Source organism: Patiria miniata, unplaced genomic scaffold (genome assembly GCF_015706575.1).
Source record: "Patiria miniata isolate m_02_andy unplaced genomic scaffold, ASM1570657v1 HiC_scaffold_3, whole genome shotgun sequence".
NCBI lineage: Eukaryota > Metazoa > Echinodermata > Asteroidea > Valvatida > Asterinidae > Patiria > Patiria miniata.
In genome coordinates, this window is record NW_024037069.1 from 21,685,892 (window position 1) to 21,711,411 (window position 25,520).

At 39.8% G+C, this 25,520-nt stretch overlaps 2 protein-coding genes across 2 annotated transcripts; one reads left to right on the forward strand and one right to left on the reverse strand.

The window, feature by feature from the left end:
* Positions 1-1,465: 1,465 nt before the first annotated feature.
* On the forward strand, positions 1,466-6,884 carry LOC119738463. The gene is made up of 3 exons (XM_038213363.1): positions 1,466-2,033; positions 2,434-2,771; positions 4,358-6,884. The coding sequence occupies exons 2-3, from the start codon at positions 2,549-2,551 to the stop codon at positions 6,265-6,267; spliced, it is 2,133 nt and encodes a 710-aa protein (XP_038069291.1). The 5' UTR covers positions 1,466-2,033; positions 2,434-2,548; the 3' UTR covers positions 6,268-6,884.
* Positions 6,885-7,196: 312 nt separating this feature from the next.
* Positions 7,197-24,738, reverse strand: LOC119737890 (differentially expressed in FDCP 8-like). Its single transcript, XM_038212535.1, is given in 16 exon segments — positions 7,197-9,745; positions 9,747-9,795; positions 10,657-10,766; positions 11,785-11,925; positions 12,750-12,830; positions 13,738-13,851; positions 14,769-14,896; positions 15,050-15,146; positions 17,626-17,682; positions 18,384-18,410; positions 19,396-19,460; positions 20,400-20,541; positions 21,188-21,337; positions 21,576-21,712; positions 23,507-24,184; positions 24,574-24,738. Coding segments are annotated over 16 exon segments (2,055 nt in total). The 5' UTR covers positions 24,593-24,738; the 3' UTR covers positions 7,197-9,685.
* Positions 24,739-25,520: the final 782 nt, after the last annotated feature.

The following is a 25,520-nucleotide window of genomic DNA, read 5'->3' on the forward strand; positions in this document are numbered from 1 at the left end:
ATGCAAACAAATTATAAAATGTGATTCGCAAACATTTCTTGAATAAACTTACGCTTCAGAGTTCATGCAGTCATTCTGTTGTCTCGGCTGTGTTTTGAGCTAGTATAATTTAGGGAATTTTGGAGCCTTTCTCTTCGGGGGCACCAAGTTGTGTTTCGAGATTTGTCCAGACCTGTACTCTTGAGTCTCATTTGCTTTTGTTACATTTTGTTTACACATACTCTCAGTTTATGACGGATGTGCTACTGTTGCAATGTTACATGTAACTAGAATACCAGCATTGACCGGAGCTAGTATAATTTAGGGAATTTTGGAGCCTTTCTCTTCGGGGGCACCAAGTTGTGTTTTGAGATTTATTCAGGCCTGTACTCTTGTTGAGTCTCATTTGCTTTTGTTACATTTTGTTTACACATTTTACAGTGCTCCTTGCTGACTTAAGTTCGTTGGTTTGATAACGTTTGGTTTAAATTGTTTGAATGTTGCTTTGTAACTTTCTAAGCATGGAACGAAAATGGAACTGCTGTTTTTATCAAGATGCCGTCTTATCAGTCATTACACTATTACAATTATAATAAATTAAATAAGTTTGAATAAACCTCCTGCTACTTATATAAGAAACGTTTTTTTTAGAACAAATACAAGGCAACATTTAATAGCTTATATAAGATTTGAGGCTTTGCATGGTGGGGTATCAGTATCGTTTCGGTTTGCTTCTTTCTTCGTTCTGAAGGTAGTCAGTTCAGGCGCGGTTCTAGGGGGGGCTTTAGCCCCCCCAAAAATTTGTCTAGCCCCCCCAAAAAAATCCATGAAAAAAAAAATGCACTAGCAAAATGTAAGAATTTGACGTACATGGGAACGTTCTCCCCCTAAATGAGAAGGGTGCATTTGTACACTTTTAGTTAATATAGTGTGCCCCATTGTAGGATTTTATCAGCGCTCCCCATAGAAATATGACACGAGCCCGGTGTCGCAAGGTTGTTTTTTTTTCTAGAGGGGGCAAAGCACATTTTCCCCAAAAATCCCTGCTCTTTTCCAGCATATTCTCAGTTTATAATTTTTCGAGGGTGTTTTGGGGGGACGTTTGCCCACCCATTAAATTACCAGCAATATGACTTCGCACCTCTTTTTTTTCTTTCTTTTTCCCCTCCTTTTTTTAGGTGCTTTCCCGGGGGGGGGGGGGGGGGGCGTCCCCTTGACACCCCCTCCTCGAGACGCCCATGCCCATCCATCCCAACTTTAGATACTGACAACGGGTGACACTGAACCATTCCAACTTCACCGTCGGTCTAAATTTGCTATTTCAAATCCCGCTCTGCACCCTCCCCGACCAAACTGCTGGCTGACCAGCTTAGGTCAATGCAAGCACCGGTAACTTAGCAATGGTCGACGCTATTGATCCCCTTGTAACACAATTGATCTCTTCTATATACAAACCATTACTCTCATTGTGCGCCTGCAAGGTCTCACTAGTCTCACCGACCACTCTCAAAAAGTTCGATATTTGTCTTCTTTATTTGCTCCCCATTCAGTTGAATTTCATTCTCTTTGTTGCGACACGTTGAGCACGATCCATCGTGTAGTTTTGCTTGTTTGGCGGGTTGCCACCAGTTCGTCTACGGGAATATGACTTGCTCATGGAGACCGGTTATCGCCAACAATCTTCGGCACAGTACTCTCAGTTTATGACGGATGTGCTACTGTTCCAATGTTACATGTAACTAGAATACCAGCATTGACCGGAGCTAGTATAATTTAGGGAATTTTGGAACCTTTCTCTTCGGGGGCACCAAGTTGTTGTCTTGCGGTTTTTTTTTTATTGAATTGAATCTCCGATATATTGATCATTTGACTTTGAGTGAGTACCACCCATGGTACCAGCCGGCAAGAGCTTTAGAACACTCGATCGGTTAATCTGACCAGAAGTCGATGCATCTTGGAGGAGTTTTTATATTTGATCGGCGCCATACTCATAGTCATTTTGGCTAGATGATGGAGGATGCGGAACTTAATACCGTCTTCGTCTGAAAATCTTGGTAAGTTTATAATTTTACTTTACATGTGCGCGAGTGAGAACTCTGATCAAAGTTTTTTTAAGTTCCAAAAACAAAAAGTCATCCTTCGTGCAACTTGCAAGGTTTGTTTTCTTCAATCTGCTATCACACGAAAAGGAACCCTTCGTTGTGGGGTGCCATTGAGTAGGGTTTAAAACGGACAACTTTTTGGTCGTGTTTGTGTTCGCGTATGCATCAACTTCTCTATAGGAAATGCCAATAAAAAAAAACAATTTTTATTTCATGTAATCATTTTTACTTCGGCTTCAAACCTGTATAAGGGTAACCCGGTAATTTACATTTTGATTAAAATTATTCCGCCCTAAAACATTTATAGTTACCCTTTCAATTTTTTGTTCACAAAAAAATGTACCATTTATAGCACCGACTGGAACTCCGGGAACTTTATCTGACATGACTCTCCAACCGCACTACCCACCGCCCGGACTTCCTTAACAAGATGCACTGTTCATGCCTTCTCTCTCGGCAATGCCACGATGCCATGGACGACTAAGCAGACAAGCAGGAATTCCGAGAAAATACCGTGGACAGATGAGGCAAAGAACACCGGGAAAAGATCTGGGAGGGACCGGTATCGGTTGGACACAGGGCCCGTCTTAAGGCGGCGAAGTGAGACAAGAGTGGCCGCATTGGGGCCCATGACTAGATGGGCTGTAATGGTGTGGGTTTGCTGCGAGATGGCTGGCCCAACACAAGCAGGTGAGTGTCATTTATTTTTGTTGCAAGAAAGAAAGAAAAGAATGTTGCAATATTCTCATTATATTATATTGTATCAATAAAGGTCAGTCGTTGCAAAAATGTTGAAAAGACATTAAGCTGGGGCTGAGAAATATTTCCAATAAAACTCTGAAAATGCACTCGACTCTCCATACTTTGAGAAGTGGCGGCTAGATCTTACTACATTCTTTTCGGAAGAAAATATTTGTTCCCCATTTTCCTCGTATTTTTTTTCGGAAAGACTATTGACAGATTCATTTTTACAATTTATAGTTTGTTTATTGGAATAAGGTGTCAATTTTGTTGCCTCTATTTGTTTCATGGGGAAGACTGTAGGCCTACTGAAACAGCCATAGCAAAGGAAGGGAGAAAAAAAAGAGAGGAAAAATAGGAGTTTTGTAGGATCATTTCAGACTGAATATCAAGCTTGGGGACTCGACACCGTTTTTGTCCCCTTGTTCAAAGTACCCCACTTTCCCCCGACCGACCATTCATTACAATTTAAAGTTGCATCTTGTAAATTTATGCTAGGTTTGCCCTCCACTTATATTCACAAAAAAATTGAACCATAGACAAAATTGACATGTCTTTGATTAATTTTGTTGAAGAAAAACTCACTCGTTTCATTTACGCGGTTTTGCTTGGAAGCACTCTATAACGGATTAACAGGAATGTATCGGCGTTTTACCGAAGAAGTGTGTTATCCCACTGTCCCACCATTCACGACAAGAGACTTACAACGTGTAAAGATGCTTGTAAACCCTTTTCTTATAAGCTAAGCCTAAAATAAATCTTTCCACAGACCGAACAAACAGCAGTAGTAAGGTCGATTTAGGAAGCCTCACGCGTGAGGAAGAACGTCTGAAGATTTAAGCGCTAGGGACGACTATCTTGTTCGTCCACTCTCGACACGGGATCTGTGTAGTTTGGTTGTGTAAAGGAGATTTTCCGCCTGCTCACACAAACAGAATAAATCGCCGAATGAAACCCTAGAATTACCTTGGTGGATTTCGGGAAGTAAAGGGAATTTGCAAGTTTCAAATTTGGAGATCTAAGATGTTTTCTCCTTCATTCTAGTAAGGCAATTTGAAAATAAATTTGAGAACTTCAGCAGCACCAACCCCCCTCTCACTACTGGGCAGTCACGTCAATGAACACCACATGATTCTGAGGTTTTCCTCTCTATGTCCAACGAAATGATCTATTGCAAAAACTGAACGAAATGACGATTTTTTTTTAAACAAAGTAAATAACTTCTGGATACAAGTCAAAGGAGTGTAAAAATACAACACGCTAATTTAATTCGGTGAAAAAAAAATCCTTGAACTTTCTACCCTTTGTGAGAGCCTTGCGTCCAACAAAGGCATTCATAACTACAAACCTTTAAACATTCCTCAGCCATTTTTAATTGTTTTCTCTTGAAAGATGTAGAATAATGATAATAATATGCGCATTACAAGTACATGTAGATAGATTGCTTTGCTTGATATGTCATCAACAAAGATCATAAAACTCTAATCAACCGCGATTGAAGTTTGATTGAATTCTTCTTTTTCGCTTAAACCCAGATGCCGCACCGACAACTCCAACCGGTGATGTCTCATCCACATCCCAACCTGAAGGTGCCACCAACCCCTCCAACTACACGGAAGACAGATACAACAAGGCCTTCTTCACTATGCTCTTAGTCCTACTGGTGCCGCTGATCGCCTACGTGACGGCGATCATGATCAAGATCGTTTGTCCCGTGGACAAGGACCCCAGTACTTGGTGTGGCCGTGGGAGGGGGACTCACCCACGGATCGGTCCGGACAGCGCAGGGGGAGAGGATGAAACCGACAAGACATGGGGAGAGGAAAGAAGACTTAGAAATGCCGTCTTCATGCTGTTCTCTCTGGATAAGACTGAGGAGGAAGAACGCGAAGAAGAGCAAGAGAGCCAACAGATCGAGGCAGCCATGAGACGGCTACAGGCTAGGAGGATGAGCATGGCTGCTAGGCAGAGGTCTAGGGATGACATCCTGGGTGTAAATGGGCGGAGTGCAAAGACAGACAGTCTGTTGGGCCTTCTACCGGGAACGGCCGAACGCATACTGGAGGGTGATGCGGAGGATCTTGGAGATTCAGATGACAGGAGACAAGAGGGAGGGACAGGTGAGGACACAACCAGTGAGAAACCATCAAAGTCTGAAGATGATACTGATGAAAACGGGGATGTAGTGAAAAGCAACCCAAATGCAGTCTTGGAGGTAAACGGCTGTTGTGCTCACTCGACCAATTCGTCCCAAGAAAATCCCACGGCGACTGGACAAACAATTGTTGTCGTCAAAAGAGAAGACACACGTGCAGAAAAGACACCGGATTATGTTGAGGGCGTCACGCATAAGCAGCAGAGAGCAAATATTGACGCAGATCGGGTAAACATGGATGACACAAACACTGGGGAAAGTGCTGCCGATGATTCTGTAAAGCCGGCTTTGCCAGAGATGAGCAGCACGTTCGCTCATCATGACAGCTGTTCAAATGTTGGTGAAATCACCGGCAGCAAACAAGAGCTGAATAAACATGTTTGTTGTCCTGGTGCTAAGAACGTAGACGAAGCCGAGGTGAAGACTAGTGCTACCACGAATGTTTTACTTTTCTCACGAAGGCCCAACCGCTCTTCGACTGATGTTGATAATTGTGTCGAGAGTGCCTCAAAACAACCACACGAAAAGGTTTCAGAAGGTCCATCTTGCCCCGATTTGAAACAGAGTTTGGATGGATCGTTTAATAGCTCTTCTAATGTCGATCCTACCACCGTTAATGCAAAACAGTCACAGGGAAGGGCAAATGAAAATGTATCTTGCCTTGATTTAGAAGAGCCAAATGTTCCGTTAGAAAATCATCCAAGTGCATCAGTTACATTTGATTCCTTGGCTGATGATGATGATGATGATGATGACATCCCAACGTGTTCCGAAATCAAACAAGACTCAGGCGAATCCTTAAAAAGATATTGCAATGTTGTTACTAAAGTGAACAATGATAGTAAACCGCCACAGGAAAGGACTGCCAAAAAATCATCTTGCCTTGATGCGAAAGAACAGGATCCGAATGCGAGACCACTGCAAGACAATTCTCGTGCGGGTATCATTAATTATTGTAATGCCGACGTCTGTCATGAGAATAAACTTGCAGATGCTGACGAGTACAGCATCGGCAGTGACCGGCGGACTGACCACTCGGATGCTATGTCCACCGAGCAATCATCTCATGGCAACGCTGACCTGCAGAGCTGGGGATCGTATGGGGAGTTGGCTATCAGTCGACAACCGCCTGGGACCGCACCTCCGAGGAACGATAACCATGACGACCGGTCGTCCGTCGCATCACCAGGAGAGCAGTCCAGTAGCCCCGGAAGTCAACAGGCGCTACTTGGAGACAGGCGGTCGTCTCCTGCCAGTTTGAAGGGGTCTTTAGAAATCATCAGAATCTGATGAAGTAGAGGATTTGCTGAGATTTAGTTGTCCCGGGGTTATCTTTACATATCGGCTCTATTTACAAAGCTAAAAAGCAATATAAATGCTTTGTGTGCTTTTTTCGTAACAATGCCAGCGTTGAATTATTATTTGTCATCCGTAAGAAGAATTATTAAGTCTCATAATTTTTGTTTTCTGCTTCACGGCAAATTAAAAGTCAGCTGTCAATGGAAGGCATTTGTCTTGAAGCTTGCAGCGCCCTTTTTTGGCATGTATTGGACAATGACAGGCAAATAATGTATCCTCTTTGCATAAACGGTTCCATGTTTCATTCGTACTTATACCGTAGAATATAATTCTCATTCGTGCTTCATGAACAATTTTTTAGATGGCATAATACCAAAATATTCATGACACCAGATTTTTCCAGATTCCCCTGGAAAACGAACTTATTTTTTCATTCATATGTTGCTTCAAAATATTTACAGTGGCCCAAATACTACGATTTATGAATATCTTAACTCTATAACTGCTGCATCGAATCTATGCTGAATATAAATATATGCTCTATATTCCCAAGGTTATTTAGTTTCTACCATTAATTAAATATGTAAAAAAGAATATTTCATGAATTTGTGTATATACATTGCAGAAATAAATATTTAGAAGTATTCCGTCTTTGAAAAAAAAAAGTTCTATGGAATATCATTTGTTGTCCTTTTCATCTTCAATAAATCATGTTTTATAGGCGTCTCCCTTCACGCATTACAAGTCATGGAAATTCATCTTGGAAATTCATCGGAAAAGATTTTTTTCAGCCGACAAAGAAACAATTCTTACAACTGGGATTCGGACATGCAACCTTCAGAAAACTGCACAATGCTTTAACATGGATTACAGGGGAAAACAACTAGAGGCAAAAACAATATCAAACGGACTGCAAAACATCTGATAGATTCAGGAAACGGTTTATTCATCAGCACCAAAAACCACACCAATTTTGTTGTAACAATATAATACTGGAAATTCAAATATTTACGACAAAATTGTACAGATAACATGGACCAAGGAAGCAACATGATTGGTCAAGGGTTGAAATCACGCCGCAGAAATCACTTGATTATACTGCATCATTGCTTAAAACATGTATAAATATTGACTTCGTAAAAATGGATACTGAATCTAAAAAGATCCGTGATAAATAAATTAATCTTTAAGGTAAAAACAAATTACAGGGAAGGTTTTACACGAGTTGGAAAACATTGGTGAAAAGAAATTGTTCCCTTTCCCGTTTCATTGGCACCAAACCTCTCTGGAAAAGATCAAAACAAACACCCCCACCCAAAAATAAACCCCACCCAAATAACAAGTTCAAATTCAATCCAAATATTCACTACTTTGCCATTCCTGAGAACACTTGCAAGTAGTCAATAAATAATTGTAGATTAAAAGATATGTAAAAAAATAATTAAAATTAAAATTTCAAACACTTGTTCTGGCGATTTGTAAATAAGCTGGCATTCATTAATAAAAGTCTATTTTATAATTTACAATCCCTTCCCAAAAAAGGATAATTATTTTTGTTCACAGCATACGGTTGAAAACTGTTGGATCAAAAACATTATGCACTATCCACTTTTGAGCTGGTTCTATTTTTCTTAGCCTTCTTACAGACCTGGAAACATAGATTAAGGTACAAGAATTTTTAAAACCACAATGCAACAGATCGGCATCAAATTCAGAGAAAAATCACGAACATTTCTCATGCAACTAGATATTTTACTGTATTGGGAATAACATCAGATTGGCATCACAAGGGACATGGAATGTTACCTAAAAGATTCAATCCTTGTGTGTTTTTTTCCATCTCGAGAAAAAAAAGTCTTTTTTTCAATTGCCATTTTCCTAGCAATATATTTAAGTTATTAATTTGTGTACGAGACATCAAACGAAAAAAAATTGCACCAGCATTTACTGAGACCCCAATACACAGGGCTGCGACCTTTGGGCCTCCTTTGTGCGACCATAAAACTGGCCAGGTCGCCGTTGGAGGCTCAAAGGAGGCCGAATGGTTGCCGTCGATCTTGGCGATGCTTCTGCCTCCCTTGAGCCTCCTTTGGCCGATCAATATCGTGCATTGAACGATGACTGTGGCGACCGCTGTGCCTCCATTTGGCGACCACGAGCCACCATGGCCGTAGGTTGCACAATGGAAGCACAGCGGAGGCAGGCAAGTGGCTCAGTGGACGCACAGGTCGCTCGTAGCTCGACATGAAAATGCCCGAAAATTGCAGTTTTGGTGGTTCAAGGGAGGCACAAGGATCGCTGGAGCAGTTACATAGAAACAGGATTTTCTGGGTTTAGGCGACCATTGAGCGTCCTGGCCATTTTTGGTCGCTCATAGGTGGTACAAAGGTCGCAGCCCTGTGTAAAGGGGGCCTTATTGAATACTTTCTTCACAACCTTGAAATTTTTAGATGCCAGACAACAATTCTGCTCTCGCAGGGAGGGGGGGCATATGTGCACAAAATTAAAGAAGATTCCTGCTAAGAGGGTTGCAGACGCCCCAAAAAAGGGGGAAAAGTATTATTTTTTTTCTTGTTAAAACAAAACATACAAATTGAAACTTTATTAGGAGAACAAATCCTATGGGGCATGCATCTTTATTTGTAAAGTTTGGCTTTACATAATCACAAAGTTTCTTCAGATGATTGAAATCCCATTCAATAATTTACTGTTATCTAAATCATTTTGATTTTTTTTACATTTAAATACTCTCATGGACTAGGAAAAAAAGCTGGGGGTAAATACATTCTCGACTCTTTAAATCCAGCCTGATTGCGTGAATGCATAAAATAGAAGTAAATGTTTAAAAAGCCAAATGCTTTATAATTAGTATTGGTAAAAATGTAGTCAGCAAAAATACAGTTTTGGTACTGAGGTATTCCAAAAAAGAAATAAAAAAGGTATATAGTTTTTATTTTTTAAAATCCTAAATTACGTTAGCTTTTATACATGTGTACAACTTAAACAAATGCTTAGGTTTAAATCAAGCAGATAGGAAATATTGTTACACTCTTTAGGAAGTAAAAAGGGATTTCTGTTGCACTAAAATCCATTTATAAATCGGGGAGAAATTAAACAAAAGAACATTTGAAAACACTCCTCACGTTTGAAATTATAATAGAAAAAGGCAATTTAAAATATGAAGCTCTCAGCTCATTAGAAGAAAGGTTGACTCAGCTCAAACAATTAAAATTTCCAAATAACTTTTCGAGAATTTCAATATATCCCCATTTTTTTTTAATTTCTGATTAACTCTTTTTTTGGAGATTCATAAAAAATTAGTTTTGTTCATTCTATTGATGAGCTCAAGCTTGAAAAGATTTGGCATATAGTTTGGAATAATACATTTATTGATATACCGATATAAATGTCAGATTACATCATCTTGTCGCATCTTACTCTTATCTCCCCTCAGGCGACGTTCTTTTAGACAAGCGCTCGCACTTGGGGCATTCTCCAGAACACTTGTAGAAGCAATCCCTGCAAAAGAACCAATCCAAAGAGATGCAATGCGGAGAACAATCACAAATTGACACTCAGCGATTTGTGCAACTTTTTTTCCTGAAAATAAAGTTCACCTTCTGATGAAAAGATGGCAAATTTCAATTCACAAACTTGAATTCTAACAAGATTTTTTCAGAAAAATGAAAATTAATAGGAAAGCTGAAAACTGCTTGCCGACTGGATTGACCTGAAATAAAGGAATTATTGCGGCCAGACGTTGCAAACATAACAAGTTCTTCTTCAGAGGCAAAATGACGGAGGTACAAGAAACAAACATGTAGAAATTGACTGGAGCGGGATAATGTAGATTCAAACCCTGCTACAGTTAATTTCTTTGTTCAATCCGAAGGTGGCAGGTTCAAACCCCGCTCCGGTCAATTTCTTTGTTCAACTAAGAAACAATTACTACAATGCACCTAGTCATTTCCCTTCGTGGTTAAGTTGAAAGGATTTTTTTCAGGACATTTTACAACTAAACATTACATTCTGTGTAAGAAACATTACATTTTGAAGGATTTTGATCTCAAGCAAAATTAGCTGATGTTTTACAACATTAAGGTTGCATTCGTTATGGAAACATCGCAATGTCCTTACCTATGGAATACTTCTGAACAGTGTGAGCAGATGGTGGAATCATTATCAAATGGATACAGGACTTCATTAGAGTTTCAACATTAGGGTTGCATTTGTTATGGAAGCATCACAATGCTCTTACCTATGGAATACTGCTGAACAGTGTGAGCAGACGGTGGCAATCATATCAAAACAAGTACAGGACTTCATTAGAGTTGCAACATTAAGGTTGCATTTGTTATAGGAACATCGCAATGCCCTTACCTATGGAATACTGCTGAACAATGTGAGCAGACAGTGGCAATCATATCAAATGGGTACAGGACTTCATTAGAGTTGCACAACTCACAGATAAACCCTCTGGCTTGGCAAAGCTAGAATCAGATAGGAAATACAAGCAAGAAAGACAGAGTCTAAATTCTTCAGTTTTTGGTTCCAACTTTAAAAAATACTGCAAGTCAAACTTGCATGATCCCCCTGGCACGCTGGCAGTATTCATACAGTCAGTTAGTAAGCACACTTTTCAGTTGACCTAACCAAAATCAACAATGACCTAATTTGACCCCTAGATGACCTTTGACCTCAAATGTCGCAAGTCATCTGAAGTCCCCCTATCCAAAGATTATTGTCACCAAGTTTGGTTTTTAAGCCAAGAAAGTGGGATCTTTTCATATGACAGCACTAAACAGTTAACTTAACCAAAATGGAACACACACGGACACACACAGTCTTGTTGTGGGGACATACATTTGTCTCTACGAGGTATTTGTGGGGACTGAAAACGCTGTGGGGACAGCAGAAAGTCCCCATAACTCGGTCCTATTTTGCCTTACCATAAAATACTTCCCATAACGCGATGTAAGCCTACCCATACACATGGACACACAGAAGGAATACACTATTGCCAGATCCCCCTTTCTTGGCTTAAAAGTCAGGGGGATCAAAATAAAAGATATTGCCAGAGGTGAGATTGGGTGAAACGAAAAATCCACAAAACAATCGGCAGAGGGTTTGAGAATTGCTAAGGGCCCCAGAGCAACGTAGGGTCTATGGGTATAGGTTTGTATTTGCCTAAAGGCACCGCTTGCAATTCACATTTCTTTTGCTATATATAAAAATCCTAAAATCAGGAAAAATCCTGACACAAAAATAGCAACATCAGGCATAATCCAGAAAAAAAAATTCTGAAAAATCACTCCTGATTTGCGGCAACAAATATTCTTTGTTTCTTTGTCACAATAATTACACAAGACTCTTTCAAAGAAAGGACCAGTAATGATTCCTCAATGGTCAAGGAAATTTATTCTTTGTTGTTTTTCAGGTCAACTTAAAAAAGGTCACCAAGGATCGTATTTTCAGTAGTGAATTTCAAATTGTTATAGCAGTTCTTACCGGGCATTCTATCTTGATGTGGACAGCATAGTTGCCATGGATACCAGACAGTGTCCCTAAGAGAGTACCATCCTTAGCATCGATGAGATCCTGTAAGGAGTAGGTGTCTGGATTGTCTACAAAGTGAGGTCTGTTCTGCAACTGCGGGAGGAAATACAGGCCAAATTATACTCAACGTCTCAAGACATTTGCCAATGTTGAAATGTGTTTAACTGTTGTAAACTTGATAAACTTCCCAAGATTTCAATGATTCACGTTTGCAATGACTTTTGCGCCAAGCATGAATCTCATAAAAGAGTTGTATTAACCATAACCCTTAAGGCTTCATTTGAATTATCCAGAATCTTTGAAGTGAGCATGGTTAGGGTTAACGAGAGTTATAACAAACCTCACAGTTATCTTTAAGTCAGAATTTTGAGAGCACTTCACAAGAAACTATTACCCCAGATTGATAGGGATATACATTCCTGGATCCACCTCAAATTCCTAAGAAATACCAACAGAAGTCTTTAACCCTAACCCTGCCAGATGCAACACAGTGCATCCAGTGGAAAATCCTGGTGCACTTTGATGCATTCAGCTACCAACACCAGTGCATAAATGGCCACTTCTGAGACACTGAGAGCTAAGTCCCATTGAACATGCCACAGTTGTATCCTGCTGCATTCGGTGACCACAGACTCTGAGGCAGTTTGGCCTTTAGACTTTTGGCCTGATGGATCTTGCTACACTGGGCAGGCTTGTCATTTTGACAAGTGTTGCATGTTGCTGCGTTTAGCAGGGTTTCGAGCTAAAATGCCCTGGAGGGTTAGGGGTAAGGAATACTTTGAAAATCTGCCCAAACCATGTTCCCATGGTAATCCTCTGAACAGAAGAAACCCACATTCTCAAAGACTCGACCTGCGCCAGACACTTATTGATAGAGTTTCAGGAAAGCTAAGAAGTTGAATGAGTGCAGACCATACCTGCAGTAAGAGTTTGTCCTCCATGGCCTTCCTACAGGACAGAAAGTACATCTTCATGATAAGAATCTCCTCACGTAACTTCTGCAGGGAAAAATATTGAACATTGGCGTGATGATGAATTTTTTTATGGACTCCGGACGCAAGTGGTGAAAAAGAGTGCTAAAAGGACACTTAGTTTTCACTGCTGCTTTGTGTCTAACCTAAGGTGCATCTCATCTGCGAAGATGTTATGGGTTTGTGTACATTCAGCACCCAATTTCAAGAAGCCCTGCGACGCGAAACACATCTCAACTTGCAATGCATCGTATGATCCATTTCACAAACCTTAACGATGTGTTGAATGCGTCATAAGTTCCTTGACAACGGCTTAAAACATGTCGCAAGTTATGATGTATCTTGTGGTCATTGCAAAATAAGAAGCGTCATTTTCTTAGCCAGTTTTATGCCAATAAAATTACATAAACGAGACTATAAAACTGAGACAATGTGTGTGAAGTTGTAAATGGAAATGCATTGAAGTAACTATGAATTAGCCTGGAATATTACAGTTGAAATTGCAAAGTAGCTATACAGTCCATCGCAAGCTTGTTTTCCTTTAAACTACATCATATGTCTGCCATTTTGTTTTACGTTTTAACAACTTTTTGAGAGGAGACCCAACCACTCTTCTTTGCTGATAATCAGACAACTATTACTGTACGTTGAATAAATACATATAACAGTTACTGTGTTGTGCTATAAATACCCATACCATGCGTCACACTTACAACATGTTTTGTGAAATGAATCGCAGGATGCGTCGCAGCTTTGACGCATCGTAGGGATGTGACGCGTCGCAGCACTGCAATGCATCATAAGTTACAATGAGATTCATGAAATTGGGTGCAGATGAAGTGCACTCGGCGCCAAAAAGCACATGAACTTTTAGTCCAATGTAGTTGAAACAAACAAGTTCTGTGGTCCAGTCATTAGACACTGCACAACCCACCTTAATCTGACTGAGTTCTTCCACATAGTTAAACAGCATGGGGTTGAGGTCCTGTACACACAGTACTGCTCGCCGCTGCATCAGCTTCAGGTATTGCTTGGACTGCCGACACACCTATACCAACACACAAACAACAGTGGTTTAGCATAATCTTCTTGTTTTGGTTCTCAAGCTTATGAAACCATTAAACCTCCAATTTTAGCTCTCAAATTCTTTCAAAAAGTCCATTCATTCGTGTAGGTTGCTGGAGGGTGGGCCGATAATCCAAGAGGTCTGATTTCCTAAAGATAACTTTACTTGGCCTTATCCCTCCAAATCCCGGTTTTGGAAGATTGGGCAAGATTGAGGACAGTAGAGCTCAGCCACTCATCAATTAACAGTTCAAGTACAACGAACATGTCTTAGGCACAATGGTGGAGGATACAGAACATGTCTTGGGAGTTAGGTATATGGGGAGTTCACTAAACGGACACGGCAATTTTACCTTGACCTTTAATCCCCGAGAGTTTGAGATTGATTGAGGACGGTAGAGCTCAGCCACTCATCAATTAACAGTTCAAGTACAACGAACATGTCTTAGGCACAATCGTGGAGGATGCAGAACATGTCTTGGGAGTTAGGTATATGGGGAGTTCACTAAACGGACACGGCAATTTTACCTTGACCGTTAATCCCCGAGAGTTTCTGCTAGAAACCATCCTGCAAAATCCACCACTGTGGAAGAGCCCCATGGCAAATTCTTGATATTTACACTTTTAACGGGGCATCAAGCCCAATGTAAGGCAACAGTGACATGGCTGTACCTTCCTTCCACAACCTAACGGTGGATTTTGAAGGATTTTGAAGGGTAAGGTTCAATTAAGAGCATTATTAGCGGAAAGGTCACTTCAAGAGAGCATCCAGACAAAGATCACAGGGAATTAGGAAACTTTGTCTTTGCAGCACCAGAGACGTTGTCAAGAAAGTCTTGGAAAAAAAAAACCAAAACAAAGAGGATTGCAACAAGTTGATTCTTTGTAGAGAAAACTGACCTTTCTCGTGTCAAAGTCCCAGTTGTGGATGACCCTGGCAGGAATGACCTCCGTGTCATTCCAATGACACAGACTGCAGTAGTAATGACCGTCATAGTCACATTGCCTCGGCTCTGAGACGTCACCCTCTGATTAAAACCAATCAGGGAAATGAAACGAATCACAGAATATCTACTGTGGCTTGACACAAATGCATAATCAAGGAGAGCAGCAGGTTTGATTATTCCTAGTTATTCTTTCACAGGAAGATTGGATTGAAGTTGAACGTTCATATGACTTACTGAAAGACAGTTGCGTTCTGCATTCTGCGCAGCGATAATTCTGAGCTGCTAACCCTGATTCCGGACAAATATCCACGATATAACCGCGTTTAGATATCTGCCAACAAAACACAAAAATAATACAGCACATTTGAAATCTAGCAATGTCAATATGCATTTGTCCATTTGTTATTAGAAATGTTGTGTACAAGGTGAGTAAAAAAATACGAAACCCAAATGTTGGGACCATTGTTTTAGGGAAGTTTTGCATGTAGCATTTTCAAAATCTAGGATGTGAAAGCCCAATTCATAAGCTTTCTTTAAGTACAAGAATCATTCAAATCACTCATGTACTTTTGAAATTACGGAATTTTAAACACAACCACCATTTTAAGGTTCTGTCCACGGATCACAAAAAAGTTCATTGTTCTTTCAGCAAAACAAAAACAAATCACATAAGGATATGTGTGAATTGTTTTTGTTTTGCTGAAAGAACGCACACCTTTTTTGTGATCCATGGACAGAACCTGAAAACGCTGGTTGTGTTCAAAATTCTGTAACTGAAAAGTACAGGAGTGATTTGAATAATTCTTGTACTAAAAGAAAGCTTTTGAATTGGGCTTTCATATCCTAGATTTTGAAAGTGCTACATGCAGAACTTCACTAAAACATATTGGGTTTCGTTTTTTTTTTTTACTCACCCTGCAGTTAGTTTTACTATAAGAGACTACTACATGAGAGAAAATAGCCACAGGGAAGATTTGGCGACATCAAATATTGATATCAGGTCAAATACACACCAAAATTACTTTACTGATTAATTTACAATTTTAAAAATATTTTCTTTGCATTATCTTATGTGCCTCTTTTTCAAAACTCACATTAACTATTAATTATCTAATCCTGATTATAAACTTCCTTGTTCCCTTTTTTTTTTTTAAATCAAGCTCAGATTAACATAAAAACTGCACTTTTTCTTTCCGTTTCTTTTGCCTTGCTTTCACTTGTATCACTCTAATGACGGGAAGAAATAAAGAAAGCCAAAACATTTCCTTAGTCACTTAAATGATTATTATTATACCGGGGTGTCTTCCACTTTCACAACAATAGATATTACTATCGATTTCAGTACAGTACATTGTTAGCCATAATGTAACGGTGTTAGCCAAAATGTAAGGGATATATAGGTTCACTAGGAAAGTACTTTCAATTTTCTGTAGAACTTGAAATAAGAAAGGGGAAAAAATTGACTATTACAGTATATGTTACTGTACAAGACTATGAAATAGAGTGTTGCAACAGAGCTCATTTAACATAAATAAAATACATTGCTTGATTAAATTTATGAAAGTAGAAATATGGCTGCATAGTGAACATCCTTGCCATGACAATGAGATTGTGATTTCTACATTTTTCGCATAATGAGATGTGAACATTTAGTGCATGTCGTTTTTTTTCTTTGACCGAAATAATGTTGAAAAAGTTATTTAAAGTATCTAGTGAATCATATTCATATCCTTGCAAAATATTTTTACTTTTTTCAATTTTTTTTTTTTGGTAAGCCCCCTCGCAGTCTCGCACCCTCGCATAGCAAAATCATTTTCTCAAACAGAATAAGCTTATAATTGTATGTAGCAGCGCTGTTTTTTAAAATTTATTATGCATTTGGTTTCTTGCAAGAAAGGTTGAAGCATGAGTACCAGACATGGAGGGGTTTTACACATTCATGGTCATTCTAGTCAGTAACCAGAAATTAAAGTGTTCTGAACTGCTATTGAATAGTGTTGATGGATCCATTAATGTTAGGCCCGTTCCAGACACTGTGCTACTGCCATGCCTAACTCAATTAGTTTGCCTTTTTTTAAATTCGGCACGGCGATATCACAGCGTTTAGAACCACTTGGCTCGGTGAATTGAGTTCGGCACGGCACCATCCTTTGGCTCGACAGGGCTGCCGCGCTATCGTCATTCCGAACGGCAGTGGCACAGCAATATTCTAAACATCATGCCATTGCCGTGCCGAACTCAATTCAATTAGAAGTTGGGGGAAACAATTTAGGAATGCGCATGCTCACAATACCCTCTCTCACGTCTGTATCATGGGGAGTGAAATTGGCGGGTCTATTTTGATCGCGCTGAGGGTTCATTGAACTGCTTGAACTGCTTTCACCTGGCCCATTACTCCAGATGAAGATTCGACTAATACGTTCGGCATTTAGAGTACCTGCAGTGCTTTGACGAGCTGTTGCCACACTCTTTTCAATTAAGTTTGGCGCGGCGGTAGCACGGCGTCTAGAACGGGCATTAGTATAAGGTACAATTTTCCATGGCTTACGAGGCCGGATGTAATTTCTTGTGATTAGTTTCAATGGTTGATTGATACTAATTGCATATTAATTATTATTATGAATTTAGTTTTGTGCCAAAATTTGTTAATTTGTGCCAATGTAATGGAAAAATTATGATTTGAAGGTTGATTAAGTATTAGTATATATGCACGTTAATCCAAGAGTAGCGCAAGATGAAAATGACTTATGCTTGAAATACTTGAAATGATGAGAGCTTGGAACAGTGTAGGCATTCTACACAATTACTACCTGTGCTTTTGCAAGTGTGTTTTTGTTATCCATGGTAACGCTGGGTACTGGCCTAGCCTTTGTAATGCAATGCAAAATAAATACATTATAAAGCTATTAGAACATATGTTATGGTGTTGATAAAACAGTTCATTTTTCTGAAGCGTGCTGCAATTCATGGTTTTAGAGAGTTTTCATAGACATATGATACAAAGCTTCAGTTCACATCCGGGATGCGGACAAGTTGCAGATATTGTATCGGGTATAAGTTGCAGGATTCTGAACAACTTCCTTGCAATCTTCCTGCAATGAAGTTATCAGTATTGGTTAGTCAAGCAGTTGCTAATGAAAATGTCCCCGGAACATGTCGGGGACAAATGCAGAGCTTCTTTCAGACAAAGTGAATTATTCTACCCATAACTTGTCCAGAACTCGTCCCGGGTATGAACTGAGACGGGCCCTCACAATCCCTGAGTGGACAACAATCGTTAATTGCACAAGTATTGTGATCAGCAGAATTAAAAAGAATTATGATTAGTAAATGGTAAAGCAAATCTGTGATATTCGCTTTTATTACTATTGGTGTAAGGGAATATCACGTGACATTAGCCTTTTAATTTGATTGGTGGACAGCAAGCCATGTGACATTATCCTTTAGTGGGATTAGCGTACAGCATGTCATGTGACATGTCCTTCATAACAACAGGTGTGTATTTTTAAATGCAAAATGCTTAAAGGAATTAACACTGCAAAAACTCATCTGAACAAACCGCATTTACATGTGTTGTTAAAACTGGGTGCGTCACCTGAAATACAATTGACACACAAAGCATCCAGGTTTGGATTAAAAAAGCAACATGTAAACACTCACAGGTTGTTAAAGGTAGGTTAGATCACTTGTCATTTGTGCATTTTTGTTTGTTTGAAGCAACAAAAGTGCTCACAATCTGTAGACGGGTGCTTAATAACCTGATGAAGTTTTAGCTCAGTGAATGCTGTATATTCCGAGAAAACAATATTCTAGGATCTCGATTTCAATTCAAAAGTTGCCGAGTCATGTTTTGAATTGCGCCCGAAATCAGCATCCGGGACACGTTCTCCTTCAGCCGATTGTCACGCACTGAACCGACGAATGATGGCAACTGCGCGTGTGTGCGCATTGAATCAACGCTTGCGCACAACCATTCACAGATTTGCCGAATGACATACCAACTACTGATGGAAATTTCCAAAAATGTGTCAATTGACGCATCTTTGGAAATGGCCTTCTTTTATTTTTTTCTTCAAAATGACAGCATGCCAGAAAGAAAAATTTCACAGGGAGTTTATTGCCATTACTATCTTTAAACCAAGTCAGCTTTTCAACAATAATTGTGTCAGTTACTTTGTGGATAGCTGCAATGATCTAACTCTACCTTTAAAGAAAGCAAACTTTCTAACTGCAACATTTGGTTTTGAGTACATTGTTATTCTAGTAGAGTCAGGGTGGATAAAATCTGCCATAAATTTGTCTTGCTAAATTGTGTGGAAACACCCCCCATCCCCACCCTCAAAGCCCCCCCCCCAACCCCCTCCCCACCCCACCCCCTTCCCTAATGTTGGAACTTGTTTATAGTGTTTGCAAATATACATTGCCATAACCAAGTTTCAACTGCATATGTGCACATATCCATTGCATATGATTATTCGTTTTACTGTTTCCCAACAAAATAGCTTGCTCCATGAAATGCACAGAGACAACGAAAGCGCCTTCCATTGGGAAATGGTTGACCCACCCTACAAGGTACCCACCTTGGTGCTGGCACACTGCCGCTTGACGAAGTTGAGACATTTACTGTGGCAGCTGAACCCACATTCTGGTGAGGAAAGCAGGGGACAAAAAATAGGATTAGTATCTCAATTGTATAAATCTCAAGCCTGATTCATGCTTGCGATACTGTAAAACAGTTATTAGCAAAAAATTGCCAGAGTTAAACACAGGCATGCAACTGGGAATTTAGAAAAAAACGGAACCACACAAGACTTTGTACAGTGTTTTTCAATTTGTAATGGCATTCATGAGAAGGAAAAAACGAGAATATCAGCGGATCCGAAGAAAAGTTGCATGCCTGTAAACAGTGTTAAAGTGTAATCAATGTTTACATGTGCCTTCGACGTAAATCCATATTTCTATTCATAATCAGGGCTCAGGCTTACAATAACCCTAACCTTCCCAACTCCATCAAAATCCATCCCCCAATTTGGGCATTTTGGCAGATGAGCCATGATGAGTACCAAGTCCATCAAAATCCACCTATAGCAGTGGAAGATTTGTGGTGGATTTTGGCAGATTTGGTCCTGAAGCATTATTTGAAGCACAGTCGACGATGGATTTCGATGGACTTGGTACCGTTCTTAGTCAAACTCAGTAGGCAGGTAGGGTTAAGAGGGTGGGGTATACAAGATAACCAATGACTATCTCTTGGTTAACTTATTCATATATTCACGTACACTTTTTTTTTCAAAATACGGAGCACATCTGTTCAATTCTGAAAGCTTTTCAAACACACACAAAAATAAAGATGGAAAAATCTGACGAATCATTCAAGTATTGAAGTTGGCTACCAACAAATGGTTAATGCTAAAAATGGCTGAGAAACCATAGGCTTCTTCTCTTTAAATATTTGATGAGGAAAGGAGGCTACTTTTAGGATGGGTTTAGAATCTTGGCCATATTTCAGGTAGTTGATGAAAGCCCTTTTCTTAAACCCAATTTGTTTCTAGAGGTCAAGACAATTTTCCATGAGATTCCTCACCTATGCACCTGTGCCAGCTCTGCAGCATGCCCCAGATGATTGAGTTACAGGTCTCACATTGGTGGTTGGAACTCTTGCCTTTCCTCTTGACAAACTTGTGGCCTAGGACCTGCTTGATGTCGGGGTCGTCCTCGGGACCTTCCTAGAAAATACAAATCATAAGAGTAGTCGTAAGCTCTGGAAAGGCCGAGCTACAATGTAGTTCTGGACAGACAGTAGCAGAAACTGTCGATTTGTAGTAAAGTCTATCAAAAGTGACATCAAAAGCCAATTCGCAAAGTTCAGATCACAAATAACAATGGATATATCTACGGCAAAGAAATGTAATAATTTATCACCTGACTTGAGACTGGGTGACTTTTGATTGACTTGTGATTACTTGTCATAATTCGCCTTTGACTTAAGTTACTTGAGATCAGGGCCTTATTTCACGTCGCTGCTGACCAGTTTAGCAGAAAAGTTGTGCTTACTACAGTTGAAAATTGTATTAACCTTGAGCTCTTTTTCTTAGCGTGGATGTGCTAGCGGTCACGCACACATGGAGATTTCTATTACATTACTAAGTTAAGCACATATTTTCTCTGAGCTAAGCGTGCCTTTTGCTGTGCTTACTGCTTAAGGTCTCCATGAAATAGACGGAGGCTCTGTTAGCAGCAAATCATGTGCTTAGCAGAGCCATGAAATTGGGCCTCGACTTGTGACTGGACTTGTGATGGACTCTACTACACCACTGGTTGTGACCACTGGACGCTGAGGACAATATGAAGGGGAGTCTTGAATGATCTAACCTTGATTTCTAGTAGTTTCATGCGTAGCTGGACCAGCCTACTGATGAGTTCCCGCCGCTGCTCTGAATGCTCTCTAGTCTCCTTGACTGACTCCTTGCACAGCTCTATGGCAACCTCCAGCTCCTCAACCCGGGAGAACCCAAAACATCCCTGACCAAACAAACAAACAAATAAACAAACAAACAAATAAACAAATTCAGGACAGAATAAAACCCCAAATTATAAAGACAAGTCTGACCCTACAGTCCCTACAAAATACAACACACAGAGTGTCATGTTACATTCTTTTGTATACAAGAAAAGTAACATTTTTTCCCCAAACCATCAACCCGTTTTTTTTAACCATTACAAGGAATTTAAGGGACAAAAATAACAAACAAAGCCACACCTCGGGCTGTGAGAAGTGGTCTTCCGTGATGCCGAGATCTTCGTTGGTGATCAGTGCAAGATCCAGATCCTTGGATGGGAGACTGACTTCAGTGTCAGTGTCACTGGAGGTAGACTGATTCTCATGCCGTGGGGTACCTGGGAGAAAAAAAAAAGACTCTTTAAGTACCACATCAAAGCTGCTAGTCACTTTCTTTTCCTGCACTAGGGACACACATTTGTTCCAAAAAAAAGAGAGACTTGGTTAATGGTTCATAGAAAAGAAATAAGACAAAATGCTGTAAATGGTTATAAAATAGTGATAACAAAAAATTTGATGCATTTTGTTGAAGATAATTATTAACAATAATAAGGACAAAATAATGTGTCTTTATTTGTGCCCCTGGCCACACAAAAAATACCCCTCATCATTGATTCAACACCATTCACTCATAGAACAAGCGATCTGCGATCGCAAGTGTAGACTTTTTCCGCGGTCAATCCCTAGGCCTACATGTACATGTATATGTTTTGTGTTATTCTTGTTTCAAAAGGCCTAACCTCTAATGACCCCTACATGACCTTTGACCTCAGTAATCAGATGCACAATTGTGTCTTCCCACCCAAGTGTCACTGCATCCAAGTTTCATCAAAATCCATGAAAGCATGTAGAAGTTAGACAAAGGTCAAAATGTGAACAACATTTATATTAAATAAAAACTACATGTGTATGTATAGTCTGCATTGCTTAACAATAACACTTCAAAAGGGGTTTTTGAAACTTAAGTTTTGTGACCAGCTTCAGCTTTTAAAGGGAGATTTTTAGGCTCCTTATTTGGAGGAAATTTAGGTCCTTGTTCTGCATGAACATTAAATCCTATAACCTGAGGCTAATGTTTAGAATATTTCCGTTTGGTTTAGACACTGAAGGCTTTTTGTGATTCTTGAGCCAGAGATACCAGCTGATTTCTTCCCCAGAAAGTGAAAAAAGGATGATTAATTTTTATTACAGCTTTGAGGAAAGGCCAATGGTATCGCTGATGCTTTGCAGCAACCAGCATTTAAACACTATTCAAATTTACCATGCTTAAACAACACGGTCAAAGTAATAACGCTGTCAATATGAATGTGAATGCAAGGTCTGTCGGTAAAATGTGTACTTCAATAGAAGAGAAACACTTAAAAAAAAGTATTTTTGGCATAAAAGTTATTATATTTGACCATGTCTTTGTTTTGTGCAGAAAAAAAGAAATACATTTACATGTGTGAACACTTAAATATTCAAAACAGTCAGAACATTACACCTGCCCCCCCCCCCCTTTGGGTAATTTTTTGATGGGAACTTTATTGAGTCTACCAAGGTCTCATCCCATTGCTGTCTCCAAGAAGTTGGTTTATTTTAGGGTTAACATTATCTTCCCAATAAATAGCTTTTTTCCCAAAACAATTTACATTAACATGTGTGTGTTGCAAAGGTGAACATTTTTTTTTCTCAGGATTCCCACCGGAATTATAAAATGATATTCCACGACTTTTCCCTGGACTTTTCCAGGACAAAATTACGGCTTTCCATGACCAATTCCTACATGTACATGTACGTTGTTTTGGCATTTTTGTTTTGGAGCTTATTTACAATACACTAGCCAGTCATCACACTGAGGCAAGGGGTGCCACTCCCAACCAGCCTCCCAGTTTGACACAAGACCACTGAGCACCACAAAAGCATCACAATGGTGCAGTGAACATGCAACAAGTATAGAGCATACATAGTTAACTGGAATGCAAACTGGAAGACCCCCCCCCCAGGATTTTCCATGACTGTGAGAACTCTGTTTTATATTAGATCCAAAAAAGAATTCTCCTTTTAATTCAGCAAATGTGTAGGCAACCTCCTTCATATAAGATTAATTCAATTATATTTTCCAGGCATCAAGAATGGGTCTTTGAACTCACCAAAGTCGTCTCTATCTCCTGAAAAACTGGTGCCAGAGACGGACGGAAAACTAGACATGTTGTCAAAGTGGTCATCGTGGATGTAAGGGACCCTGTTGAATGGATTAAATCTCTCCCGATGTGTGCCCCTATCACTGCCTGTGCTTCGTGGAGAACCCTCAGCCTGCGATGAAACATTCTCTTTGGGTGAGGACGATAAGGAATTACCAGAAACTGTTTCTGCAGATGTTTCGGGAATGCAATCATTGCCTATAGTTGATTCTAGAACTGACGTTTTATTGAGTACTACTTGATTGGGACTACGTTCATTATCAGGCCTGATATCTGTTGATTCCTGTCCCGTTTCCGATACTCCATGGTTCTCCTCCCTTCTGAGACTCTGGGCTGTCTGTGAGTCGCTGTTGAACCCCGAGTCACTCTTCCAGCTTTCCTCCGTCCAGTTAGCTGTCGGCGTTGATTCCAAATCTGTCCTACTAGCGTTGGATTTGGAAGTGTCTGGTTGGCTTCCGTCAGGAAAGCTCTCCTCGTTAATTGGTTCGTCGTCTTCTTCTTCTTCGTCATTTTCCGAGGAGAAGCTGTCGGAGTCTGATCCGAGGCACGTCCCACTGAATTTGATCACAGCAGTAGAAGACTCAAAGGTCTGCGTGATCTGCGCAGGCGATGGAGTGTCTTCCTGATCTGGAGTTGTTTGAAATATAATGTGGCGAATGGTGAATTTTATGACAGGCCCATAACAAAATTTTGTCAATGTTCAAAGATGGAATTTGCGTTCGCCAGACCATGTCCAAATGTTAAAAAAGGCGATAAGTTGGGTCCAAGCTACTCGGACTAGTCATATTAAGGAATATGAGTGGTGGCCCAGTATGGAATTGTTCCACCTCTGCAATTTTGATATCATAGGAATGATGGTAACCAAATAATGAAATATGATGCATGGATCTGGAGGAAAGTATGGGCGGCCGGCAAAATGTAAACATAAAAAAGACAGTCAACACAAACAATGAAAAACAAAACTTAATTCACAAGTAGCCTACTCCATCATCATCATCAACAATCAGGATTTTTACCCTTTGTTTCTGCTTCCATTTTCACAGCAGTCCATGGAACATATTCTCAAAACAGGTCCATCGTCAGGTCCGGGATTTTCCAGTTCACTGTACCGTTTCATAAAAACAAATTTTATGCTGCCCCATGACATGAATGTCACTGAATGTTATTTATCAATTTGCAATAGCGCCCTCTAGGTTTTTTAATGAGTCACTTGACAACAGAGGGCGTGTGTCACTAAATCGACCTCCAGCCAGTTTCTACATTTTGGGAACGCAGTGTTCATATCATTTCTCATTTTAATTTTCGCGGTTTCTCACATTTGTAACAAAAACTCATCAAAACAAATTCAAATATGGTTGCTGCGTGGCGTCAAGCAGGAATGAGGTAGTATTTTGTGAATTAATGTTCATAATAAAACAATAAAAATTGCAATTTTCATGAGGACTTTTTTTTCAGCCGTCTCTCTCAAACTCAAAGTAACCTAGCCCTAGCTGAACCCCCTAGCTTGAGTAACTCCAGCTGATTCACCCTCCAGCTGACATGTTCCATATTCATTCACATGTGAATGAATATGGAACATGTCAGCTGGAGTTACTCAAGCTAACCTAGCCCCATAATGTGGCCAATTTATTACTGGACTACCTCCATAAATAAAGGCCACACTTCCACCATGTACAAAAACATGTCAAACTTTGTCAAATTTTGATTTACACATGATAGGCTTAGTTTGTAGTTTATTTTTACTTTAGAAGCATACTCGCCCTCTTTCTTCTTCTTCTTCCTTCTTACTAGTGCTGCCTTCATATGTTGAAGATAAACGCACTGGCTAATCAGAAAGTGCTGCCTTTTTCAGATGTCTAATTTTTGTAAAATTTCACATTGAAATTTTTGATACGCAAACGTGTGCAAACGAATCTGGAAATTTCACAAAAAAGAGACATCTGAAAAAGGAAGCACTTCCTGA

Bases quoted from the DNA above. Each gene is read 5' to 3' on its own strand.
- LOC119738463 (XM_038213363.1), top strand. From the start codon at position 2,549: ATGCCATGGACGACTAAGCAGACAAGCAGGAATTCCGAGAAAATACCG. The intron at 2,772-4,357 runs GTGAGTGTCATT...GCTTAAACCCAG, and splicing joins GGCTGGCCCAACACAAGCAG to ATGCCGCACCGACAACTCCA.